Raw genomic sequence first — 13,087 nt, 5'->3', positions numbered from 1 at the left:
ATTTATTTTGTGAACGATAGAGTAGAATGCAAGAAATTAATTTTGAAATTAAACATGTTAAAAAAGAGGAAATAGGCAAATTTTGTAATTTCTCTGGACAAAGCGAAATCTTACTGTTTTTTAACTATCAAATCTATGATAATACAATATCTAAACTTTTAAGCTGGCTCATGAGTATTTCCAAAAAAATGAAAAAGAAAGTAAAAAAAGGAAACGAATAAGATTTATCTGGATTGACAAACCAACTAAAATTAAATGCAAAACGGCGGTTGATATATCAAAGTTTTGGGAAAAGAAATGACGGAACATCATTGCTTATTATGTCACGCATTTCCCAATCTGATAAGTATTCATTTGAAAACAAAATACAGTTGGTTCAATTTGTGTAATAGTCAAATATATTGGATTAGAATTGTCATCTTTCATAGATTGTTCACTAAATTGTTACACTGTGTACATCGAGGTACGTAATTCCATGGTTAATTACTTTTAAGATATATCTGGCTTCCAAAACCCCGACAGAGATAGGATATCATATCAGTAGCAACATTTGTCCGTGGTCTTGTATATACAAATATAGTCGTCTGGTCTGCACAATTTATCTATTGTGACTTTTTCACTGAGTGTAGATTTGAATGGCGGATGATGCATACATCATGTACATAGAAGGAGACTTAAACTCTGTCGACGAACCCCGTGTTATTCCGTTAATAGTACACACTCCGTTTGTTTTGGATTTTTTACTTGATTTTGCTCCTTTACATTTATTTATGATTGTAGACCCATTCTAAATTAAAGCTTCTAAGTTCATTTCCAGGCATGTTGTATTAAGTTTGTGGTTCGTAATGGTGAATGCATTTTATTAACAAACATAGCCAGATAATAACCATACCCACATCTCCTTATTCTTATTAACGTTTCTTTTTACAAATATGTATGGGTATCTAACATAATAGTAGAAACATACTTATCATACTTTGGCTCATATATGAGATATTATTATTAATGCGTCAGTGCAAACGAACAACGCGACACACAACTAAAAAAGGACTATTAACTTCATAGCTCTTTTTAGCTCCTTTAAAACAGCTGAGTTTAGATGGGCTGATGATATTTATAAATTCGCATTCTATTTAATTTATTCTTTACACCTTTTCCCCTTTGAACATTTATGTATGTTGCGAAGCTGGGTAAAAAATTACACTAAGAACATTGTGTGGAAAATGCATTTGATTGTTGTCTGAGCCGATTATACGAACGTTAATTTATCTGGTCAGAACAAAATTCCATACCTTATTTACTTTGTTTGGGTCTATATCTGTTCTTCTTAATAACAAATGAACTATGTCTGAATGTCCATTTAAAACGGCATAATGTAAGGGAGTGTTATTGGACTGAAATAGAAAGGTTGACATGTTTATAATAATAATACAAAAGTATAAAAATGAACGATTTTCCAGAAATAATTTGAATATGAAAACATTTATTATTATTTTCACTTTTCTCAAACAATACGGTAATTAAATTTTTTTTCATAAATCACAATTCCTCTAGAACTGTTTATTTACATAAAGTTAACAGTTTATGAACTTAAATAATTTATTTTTAACACGCTTTATTCAGCTTTGAGGGAATCGCCTATTCAATTCTCTGTTCAATTTTGTTTTTGCTCTAAAAAGCCTGCCACCACGTAGGAATGGCATTTGCAAGTAAAATTCTTGTCAAACAACTATTGTTAAAATGTACATTGCAAATTGGGTCCAAAGGAGAAAAAGTTTCAGGCACAATAATATTAGATTATAGTTTGTGATATTATAATCTAGTGAATTTTATCACCATTGTTAAGTAGTCACCTATTTTGGTCAAACAAATATATCCATACTATATGTTTGTTTTATCTTGTTGATGATGTTAACACGTTATTGACTTGATTCAACTTATAAAAATCATCAAAGATACTACGCCAAGGTAAACAAATACGTCTTACACATATGTACCCTTTGGTTAATTCTTAACTTGTTACCCCATGATGTTGACGAGGATGTAATATAATTCTACCATATTTTGACAAACTCAATTTAAGCCAACAGTTCCTGATTTTGAAAACAATACATGTTTTGAGTTTTTAATCAACAAAAGCATGTTCTCAACATGTATTGATAACATGTATAGGACTAGTTATTTTGCGGAGGTTTGTAAACAATTGTATGAGTAACATCGTGTTGACATTGATTTTGGTGGTTGTGACAGAGCTGATGTACTAGTGTTCTGTAAACACTACTCTCCTTACCCGATTGTCTTTATTTGGATCTATGTCTGTTCTTTCTAATAATAACTGGACTATATCGAGATGTTTACCTCTAACAGCTGAATATAAAGGAGTATCCCCATTCTAAAAAAAAAAGAGTTGTAATATTCATATAATCATATGAAGGTATACAAACCCATCATTCAACAATTCGAGAAGTTAGTTTATGATTTTAAAGACCGTTTTTATATATTTCATTTCTCTTGAAAATGTAAATATGTTATAGATAATGCATATTTTAAGGTTTTTCTGTTGCATAACACGCCGTAGGGGCGTAATTATGTGGACAATCCGGGAGTAGTATACCGGTGTTCAAAAGTCATAAATCGTTTGAGAGAAAACAAATTCGGGTTACAAACTAAAACCGAGGGTAACACATCATCTATAAGAGGGAAACTGAAGTGCAACAAAAACAAACACCAACATACATAGACACGAACTATTTGATAACAACTGCCATATTCCTGACTTTGAACAGGGCGTTTTAGGAAAAAATGGTGGGAATATTACTTGCACATATATCTATTTATACTTTCTTAACTTATTTCTTTATATTTTATGCAGGAAAAATAAAGAAGGCCGATGAAATTATATGTTTTTTTATAACTTTCGGTGATGAATCATTATCTTTAGGTAAAGTAATGATCTGGTTTAGTTTAATAAGGTCAAAAGGTAGTATGCTTGAAAATGTCATAACAAATTAGATATCTCCGTTACATGAATTTGTCCATAGTTTTAGTCAGAGCTGGTAAATATCTTTTTGAGATAGAGCAGGAGTGATTTTTCTTATTTGAATTTATTGTCTTAAACAAATGCACAACGAAATGAATGTGTTCTAGGGTTAAATACAGTAAATTTCAGTTTTTATTAGAATTCTTCGACTGCAACACTTTTGTCTCTTCGTCCCTTAAATATGATCCGAATTCAAAGCTTTGACTTTCGGCATCTTTCATTTATCTACTTTGTAACAATATGATATCATCAATTCAAGAAACGGTAAAATAACAAATAAACTTTACACACTTGGAATATCGATTTTTTTTTTCGAATATCCACGTGCTTACAAAAACGCTTCCTAATATAGATTCAACTGCCGAAAATCGAAATTCACCTCCAAAATTTAGCACATCTCACACTTGTTTTAAAGGAAGCAATGCCTCTGCAGCTAGATTATTAAAAAAAAAAACGCACGTGGATATCCATAAATATTCCCGTGCAAAGCCAGAAAATGACAAACATGCTCCAGATTATCTTCAGATAATACCGTTCAGTCATCAGTGAATGAAATACTTGTTTCTCTTTCCTTTTCATATGACATTACTTGAAAAACTCAAAGCCCAATATATATTGTAACATGAACAAATCGAAATGTAGTATTCAATATGTAGGGCAAACTGGACGTGAATTTTTCAAACGAACACAAAAACATCTATACCGCTTCTGCAGACCTAAGAAATTCAAAATTTTAATTTCCCAGCATTTAGAAAATCACAAACACCATACTAAATGTAGAAAATTCCAACCACTTCAAACCGTCCAAAATCAACCAGGACAATCAAATAAACAGTTTGAAGATTCCCGTACAATTTCCGAACTGTCTTGGATTAAGCCAATACAGACGGCGTACCCCCTAAGTCATAATGAAAATATCATGGGCCAAGGGAACATATCTAAATATTCCTCTTTTGATATCATGACTATTGTTGATAAAAGATAACGCGATCATAGGTCTCATGGCAATTGCATTTACCGGAATCATTGAAAAAAAAAATCGTTCTAATTTTACACTTGATGATTATTTATCTATTTTTAAAAACAATCGTAGACATCAATTAGTATGCGTGTAGGTCAAATACCAATTAGTCAATTACATATTATGTATAACGTATACAAAAACAGTAGAATTTTTATTTTTAATTATACGCCAGTTACATCAGACGTCAATATAGAAAATAATGCTCCTTCAACATGAAACTGTGAAACATCGAAGTTTAGATATGATCCAAGAGCGAGAGGTTGTAAACTTTCAGAAAAAAAAAAATATATTGTCCACCGTCGAAAATAAATTTGGAAGAGTGTCATCAGGTTACTAAAGAAGTTCATTCATCCTTTTGTAAAAGGGAGAAATCTGACAAAAAGTCGCTTGATTCCCATCTAAGAAAATGTCGGAAAATTGATGAAATTCGCATATCACATTTCGAAAATAATTTAGAAATAAATAAAAGAATAAGTAAAACGCCCATTTCCCAAAATACAAAATTCAAGAACTCGCAAAGCCTTTTGTGTTCGTACCGGCCAACAAAGCATGCCGACAATGTGGTGCTGGTGTGACGTAAATACTACACGGAAGTCCAAAAGAATGAAATCCTACATTACACTACAACCAAGGCCGTACGCTCAACAGAGAGCCATATGGTAAATAATCATGTCACTACCATAGCTCAGATGAAGGACTGCTCTAAACATTTGAAGGTCCCCACTATGTATTGGCTACCTAAACTACACAAAAAAAAACGTAAAATATCGTTTCACCTCGGCCTCCAGTAAGTGTCCTACTTCTAATATTTCGGTTCTTTTAACGAGTTCCTTTACTACTATCAAAGAACTTCAAATTAATTTTGTAATAAATCATATGGAAATAGTGGAATTAATCATTTTTGGAGTGTAAAAAATACTTTGGATGCTTTAGATAAAATACGTGATCTTGATGGTCCTTTTGATTCGGTTGACATTTTTCACTATTCCACGCTTTATACTACACTTCCACACAATCTAATCAAACAAAAGTTATCCTATTAATTAAATGGGCGTTTGAAAATCTGATTTTAAATTTATCTGCTGCAACCCATATAGCGCCTTTTTCTCTAATGTGATAGGTAAATATGCTCCATATAGCTAATGGGGTTGTGAAGAGATGATTGAAGCCGTAAATTTTCTCTTTGGCAACATCAATCTGTAGTGACGTAATACCAACAAAAATTGTTATGTTTTTGTTTTGGTTCGTGACCCGGATTTGTTTCTTTTAAATCGATGCATGACTTTTGAACAGCGGTATACATTTTTTGCCTTTATCTATGTCACATCCGGTTTCATACGAACAAGGGTCAAAACAAATATTTCCTTGAATTTGACAGTTGTAGGAAATTTACCTTTTATTTCATTGCAGAAAAAAAAATATTTTGGAGTGATAGTATAATATAATATATGTTAGTCAAAGCGTCATTTTTTTTATATTTGGTGTTTCTATAAAATATTTTGGAGACTTGAGGTTATATGATTACTAAAGCTTGTAAACAGGAAAACAGTGGTAAACATTTGATTTGTTAACTTCCAATGATGATTATTATCTTATATGCAACGAAATGTTGTGTGAAATTTTGTCTGTCGTACCGAACAGTATTAGACTTTACTCATGAAAGTATTTATTTATTTGAAACAAAGATAAATTCTGACATTTTTTTGAAAAGTGAAAATATAACTAAGACTAATACGGAAAAAATATTGGTGGTATTACTTCCTCCTAAAATCTAGAACATATCAGCAAATACAAGTAGCCTTTCCAAATTGTACATTTTGTCCTTTTTTGCAAAGAAACTGATAAATCAAAAGTATCACACAAAAGTATTCAATTAAACAAAAATAATTTGACAATCGTAGCAAAAAATACGCGAAGTAAACCTGAAAATTAAGAGACTATTGTTTTATTCTGGCACAAAGGTGCTTTGAGTACTGTATCACGAATCTAAGTCTAATTAATTAAACAGTTGTAGGAAATTTATCCTGCATTTCATTAGAGAAAAAAGATATTGCGGAGTCAAACACATATATCCTTGATGATTCTCAAAGCACATTTTTTTTTTAATTTCAATTGGTGTTTCTATACAATATTTTAAAAACTTGAGGTTACATAATTACCTTAGAAACTGAAAAACCAAAAGAATCATACAAATGTGTTAAATTGAACGACTCCATCAGAATATTTTGACAATAGTAGCAACAAATACGCGAAGTAGACCTTTCTCTTTCATTCACTTTTCATTGCAGTCAACTGTGATCCTTCAAAATCTAAATCAAAATAGCGCATTATAGAATTTGATATAATCATTTGGTAATTGTTTTCATCATTGCTTTGCTATGTGCTACTTATATCGATAAAACGGATTTATCTTGTTGATTGTGTTTTGACTTGATTAATGTTTTGCGATTCAAAATCATGAATAACATATACACGCCTCCGGGTGCGGGAGATTCTCGCTGCATTGAAGACCCATTGGTGGCCTGCGGCTGTTGTCTGCTCTATGGTCGGGTTGATGTCTCTTTGACACATTCCCCATTTCCATTCTCAATTTTATTTATCCGGTAGTTGTCGTGTATGTTCTCGTATATTACAGCTACTGCGTATCAATTCCACATATGAGTTGTCACACGTGTGTTGGCGTGGTCCATGTTTTTTTGTATTTTAGAGGGTTTTTTTTTGGTATAGTATTTTTGAACTTTTTTGGGGGTAGGATTGATCTACGTACTCAGTTGGAGTAGGTTTTCATTTTTTCTTCGGATATAATGTTTTCAGTCTTCTTCCATTCGATGTGACATGAATCTAAGTTATAATGTTTTGCCAATGATACGACCGAATTAATGAATCGACTTCAACAGCCTTTAAGAAAATTTTACCTGATTTTTATGCAATATATATAGGTCTAATATCATTTTTAAACATGTTCGGATTTGTAATTAGAAATATAGCCGAGAATATATTATGCCCCAAAAAGTTGTGCTTAACACTATATCTTTTTTTTTAAGTTTTTTTTTTTTTTTTTATTTCAATGTGGATTTAAATAAACTTATTAATTAAAAAGGTTACAAGACAGTTTTGGAAAGTTAATAAAAAGTGTTCAAAAAGGTTTATTGGTTACAATGTTATAGTATACGAAAATGAACAATTCCAAGTTACAATCACAATTCCCGCAGGGCAACTAGTTTGTTTTTCATGAATCAACGCTTATTATTGTATCTATAACTTAAAATACTGTGTTGATGTCTTTTCAAAATTAAAGTCTCTTCTTAGTTAATATAAATAACCCTGTTATCATGTTCAACGATGCATTACAGTTCACAATTAATTGATTAGAGAAATACAAATTGAACATAACGCGTCTGTCTTTAAACTATTATGCATCTGAATATTATCCGTAGTTTACAAAATAAGACAAATTCGAACTTATTTTTAAAGATATTTTATAAGTATATTACCAATATTTCTAGCAAGAAACCTAATTCTAGGCACATCACAATTTACTCGCATAGGTATTTGCAAATAAACATTTGCAAAGATATGTAGTAAAACAGATGACATCATACTATATATATAAAACCAAAATACACAAATTGAATGTAATAATATTTTTTTCAAGTACATGAATTGGCCAATAATAATCCAAAAATTAACTCGAAAACCCGCTACTATTACAAAAATATCCACAGTAACATACAAAATAAGAAAAACGGAAAAACTAAAGTAAAGGGACAACAAAGAGAAAACAGGGATCCGAACCTAAAACGACAAGTCTCTATTTCTAACTTAACACTTTAAATCACGGATTTTAATCTCGCGGCTACCAACTTATACTATACGATTGTCTATTATGTATATATAAAGGTACAAACCCTGTGTGTCCGTTGTACCGATGTGTATCATATGTTCATTTATATATATACAATATACATTTAGATTGCAACCCATGGGTAGCCGAGAGGTTTTATCGATGTGTTGATGTCAGTCACACATAACATATTTCAAGGAGTGGTTCGATTCCCAGTTAAGGCATATACAAATTACAAAAGTTAAAGGTAAGTTTTTAAATTAATTCCATTAAGGAACGGAAATCAGTAAATTAGCTAATTCAAATTTTATAAAATTAGGCACAGAAAGGAAACAGTTGAATATGATTTGGTGAGTCCATTTCAGCGACAGATTTAGGAAGCGTTGATTCTAGAAAAAAGAATCAACGGTAAGTGAATAGGCTGACGTCACGGCAATGGTTTAAATGTTTATATACTTTTCTATTCATTTATTCCGTAATCGCCAAATTGTTTGTTTTGGTTTTTGTTTTGTTCGAACTACAAAAATATTCAAAACGGAAAGTCCTTAAAGAATATTGTGTTTGACATACCAATCTATACTGTTTTCTAAGAACAAGGATGAACCATTAAACATGTATTTCGAAACTGTTAAAATGTACAACCATTCATTGATCAGATTGATGGTTTGCGTTTGTCATATTATATATTAGTGTTCAATTTACAATGGAAAGTTGTATGTTTGGTGATATTATCAAATTGTCAAGGAGAGGGGGTAATGCTTAATCGATTGTTTACTCATAAGAATAATATAGCTTCAATTGTACACCATAAAAAGAGACAGAATATTGCAAGCTGAGCAAACATTAATTTAATCCCGTATACTTTTAATTAAGAAACCAATTGCTGTTAAAATAAAACAATAAATATAGTTTATCAAAAGATGACATATAATTGCCACAATTTTTTATTGATTAAGACGTAAATTATTTTTATCATTACGTATATGCATCTAACATAGAGGTAGATACATATTTATCGTATATTGGTTCATGTATGTAAACTTGTTACATATATTTATCGATCAACAGGAAAAGGAAAATTAGAAACAAAACAAACTTTTAAATAAACTTTTTCCCACTTAATAACCTCTATTTGTAAGTATGTAATGATAGATGCATATTACTAACAACAGAATATACTTTACACATATGGAAAGTAGACATATACAAATCAGACATTGGTTCTCGAATGAGAAATTAGTATACATTCAAATGGGCAATTACAAAACGACAAATCAAGACAAATCAATGAAAAGGACTTTACAGATTATTTTAGTATAGTTCCTATAAAAATCCTATGTTCACAACTGAGTATTAATGAGCAAAAGACATAATAGTGAAGTTTGAGAAGGTGTGTACAATTTTAGCGACATTGTATGTACATTGAATTTGACGATTGTCTGGGAAATAAAGCTGGTTAACCGATACGATGATTGGTTGTTTCAACTCATTAGCGACAAGTTTAAGCAGTCTAGGAATTGTAGGTAATACTACATTCCATAACTGATTGATTATATTTAGATGTATATCTGTTATTTCATGTGACAATTAGTCTTTGTCGACATGTCAGCCCATAGCAGCATTGTGTGAGAAAGTATTTACAAATCGAAATAGAAAAGTTGTAATTTTTAAGCTATTTATAAACAAGTATAAACAATGAACAACTATATCTAATTAATTTGATTATGAAACGCATGAATAACCATATGCTTAGTCAATTTGAAATTATATCGCGTCAGAACACTTCCGGTATAAGATGAGGTAGTATTGCGCAACTGCAACCTCAATGTGTTGCTAACTTGGCTATCGAGCGGATGTGGTTTGTCTCGATGTGCATCCTCTAGGGAAGATTTATATAAAGCTATATTAAGTCAATGTGATTGACTTGTACATATATATTATATATAATGAATAACAGTATATGTCTTTATAAAGAGTACTTTTTAACAATTTCGTTTTTGAAACGACACTGGTCATTTGACAAAGATGGCGGACACCATATTCAACAAGGAGAAAGTAGAAAAAACTCCTAAATCTTCTTTTGAAAATGATTTACTTAGGTTGAATGAAGAAGAACAAGCATTAGAAGGAAAGGGTAAAGGTATCGTTAAACGAAAATGCTCACAAAACTATTAAATGTAGTACAGTTAGAGGTTCAAAGATCAATAACAATGACGCTAAGTGGAAGAACGTTGTAAACAAAGGCCTAGAGGTGTCCTCTTCTACTTCAGATAGCAATTGAAATTATCAATTCAATCCAATGAAGAGTAAATTGTTGATATAGAAATCGAAAACTTTCTTAAAGTGAATGTTATTCAAGAAGGTGAATCTGAAGTAAATGAATTTATTTTCTCAATTTTTGTAAGACCAAAAAAGAATGGTGAATAAAGAATTATACTTATTTGAAAGAATTGAATAAACACATTGAATATAAACTTTTCAAAAGTGATTCTTTTGAAAGCGCTCTAAATTTAATTTAAAAAAACTTATCCATATCAAGTGTACATGTGCATCTTAAAAATGCTTTTTATTCTGTGAATATTGCTGAACAGCATTGAACATATTTAAATTTGTTTGCAAAGGAAACTGTTTTCAATATTCCTGCTTACCAAATGGTTTGGCTATTGCAAAAAAGCTTTTTTACGAAAATTATGAAAGTTGTATACGCAAGTTTGCGTAAAATAGATTGTGTTAATGTTCAATTGACGATTCACTACTATTAGGTGATACTGAATTTGAATGCAAAAACAATGTTACAGAAACTGTTAATTTGGTGTCAAGCCTTAAAATCATAGTACACCAATATCAGTCAGTTTGTATTCCCAAAAAGCACATTATTTTATTTTATATTTTTTCATTAACTCCGAAACAATGATAGTTACTTTACCAGTGTGAAAATAAAACACTATAGCCAATGAAAGCAAACTATTAAAAACAAAACTAAATGTAAAATTAGAGAAGTAGCTAGACTCCTTGGGATACTCATATCTGTTTTACAGAAAAATACAAAGCATTACATTTAGCTATGGAAGATTTTTATTCTGAAACATTTGTAACTTCAGAAAAAAAAAAAAAAAAAACTGCATTGGTGATCTGAACACATTCATAATCAAAAGAGGAAATTTAATAGAGCTAACCCACAGGTTACAAATCAGACAGACGCCTCAAATTTAGGTTCGAGAGCTGTTTTGAACGAACAAAAAAAATTTTATATCAGATTGAGCAAAGATGAACATGATAATTATATTAATTGTTTAGAATTTGTAGCTGTTTATTACTTTCCTTTTTGAATTTTCTCGGAGTTCAGTATTTTTGTGATTTTACTTGTTATGCTATCAAATCTTTTAAGGATAGTGTGCATACTGTTGAACATGCAAAAAGTCTTATAGACAATACAACTGCTTTAAACTGTATATATATGTATTGGTGGTATAAGGTCTATCTAATACAATAAAATTGCTAGAAAACTTGTATTTGGTGTATAAAACAACAAAGCTGGTTAACAGCTACTCACATAACAGGAAAGTAAAATACAGAAGCCGACTATCAGTCAAGAACAGTTGATGATCAGATAGAATGGCAACTGAATAGAAACAATTTTGAAAAAGGAAGTTTGTATTATGAACTAAATCAGAAATAAACTGATTTGCTTCACATATTCATACTCCGTTACCAATTGTTTTTTTTTATGGAAAGCTGATCCAGAATAATCTTTTGTTGATGCTGTTACTCTTGATTGGGGTTAATATTCATATAGTCATGTATCACGGATTACAAAAGTGTCGAGTTCTGTGATTGGATAACGACAAAGAGATGTCAGTATATATTCAGAATACCAAATCAGCATCATTGTCAGCAATTGTGAATATGCTTAAACCATCAACATCTCGTACCTTTGACGATTATTCTGATTTAGTATTCTGTCCTCACATTAGGAAACACCTGGAAACTGTAGAGTGGATGTAGTCTGGGATGCGTACATACACAATAGTTTGAAGGCTGCTACAAGAAGCAAGAGGGGAAGAGAATACGCAGACGAGTCCAAGGTCAAAACAAAATTCCTCAAAATTGGCAAAGTTTTCTGAGAGATGACGACAATAAGAAAGAACTTTTTATTTTTCTTTCACAGCAGCTTGCTCAACAAAATTTTGAGTGATGATGTTTCAAGTTTATCACCATATTCACATGAAGAGGCTGACACTAGAATCATGGTGCATGTGTATGATGCAGTGAAACACGGACTTTAACAAGTCATGATTCGAACAGTCGATACTGATGTTGCTGTCATTGCTGTTTCGCTACTCCGTGACATAGGGGCAGACGAACTATGGCTTGAGTTTTGGAGTGGAAAAGGCTTTAGATATATATCTATCCTTAACTTTTCAAATGCACTAGGCATTGAGCGATCACACACACTTCCTGTGTTCCATGTCTTTACCGGTTGGGATACGGTATCTTCGATTGCTAGAAAAGGAAAAGGCATGCACGGGAGACATGGATGGCATTTGAAGATGTGACTTTAGCATTTAGAATGATGATTAATCAGCCTACATCACCAGATATGGATTTGATAAGTTCATTGATAGAACGATACATGATTTTTATGAACGATCGAACAAACTCATCAGATGGGGTTAACGAAGCAAGAAAACAACTGTTTGCGCAAAAGGGAAGACTAATTGAGGTTATTCCGCAGACTCGGTCTAGTCTTTTCTAGCATGTAAAACGTCCATACCAAGGCGGGTGTGTATGGGGAACGAACTTGGAATTGGTTCCTATGCTACCTAGTCCAGGCGCTTATGGATGGGAAGGGACAAAGATGATCAGTGAGAACCCTTTTGGACAGCTCTTTCTGAGGCTTCGTCATCTTGTCATGAGATTGTACATTGTGGATGTAAGAAAGGATGCCGCGGTCGTTGTAAATATGGAAAATCGGGTCTCCTTGACATGTATTTGCGGCCATATAGTAATACTTTTAAAGATGTTTTAGTAATTTAGAGACTTTATCTTTTTTTAATCAATCTATCCAAAACTCTACATCGAGGATACAGATTGAGTACTCATCTCTGAAATTTACGCCATATTGTTTTTACCAGAAGTGTTAACTTTGTATTAAGTGCTTGTCTCACATAAAAACATG

The 13,087-nt window shown here is 31.6% G+C and overlaps 1 protein-coding gene across 1 annotated transcript in view; it reads right to left on the bottom strand.

The window, feature by feature from the left end:
- Positions 1-1,265: 1,265 nt before the first annotated feature.
- The window catches only part of LOC127699901 (putative ankyrin repeat protein RBE_0317), a 639,895-nt gene continuing 628,073 nt past the window's right edge, over positions 1,266-13,087 (bottom strand). Inside the window, exons 11-12 of the mRNA XM_052203294.1 lie at positions 2,291-2,392; positions 1,266-1,394 (exon numbers count right to left, since the gene is read on the bottom strand). Of these exons, the coding sequence (XP_052059254.1) occupies positions 1,266-1,394; positions 2,291-2,392 (231 nt within the window). The remainder of the gene's footprint in view (positions 1,395-2,290; positions 2,393-13,087) is intronic.

This window comes from Mytilus californianus, unplaced genomic scaffold (assembly GCF_021869535.1).
Source record: "Mytilus californianus isolate M0D057914Y unplaced genomic scaffold, xbMytCali1.0.p SCAF_43, whole genome shotgun sequence".
NCBI classification, from domain to species: Eukaryota; Metazoa; Mollusca; class Bivalvia; order Mytilida; family Mytilidae; genus Mytilus; species Mytilus californianus.
The sequence above is the reverse complement of the archived record's forward strand: the minus strand, read 5'-3'. Positions and strand labels throughout refer to the sequence as shown.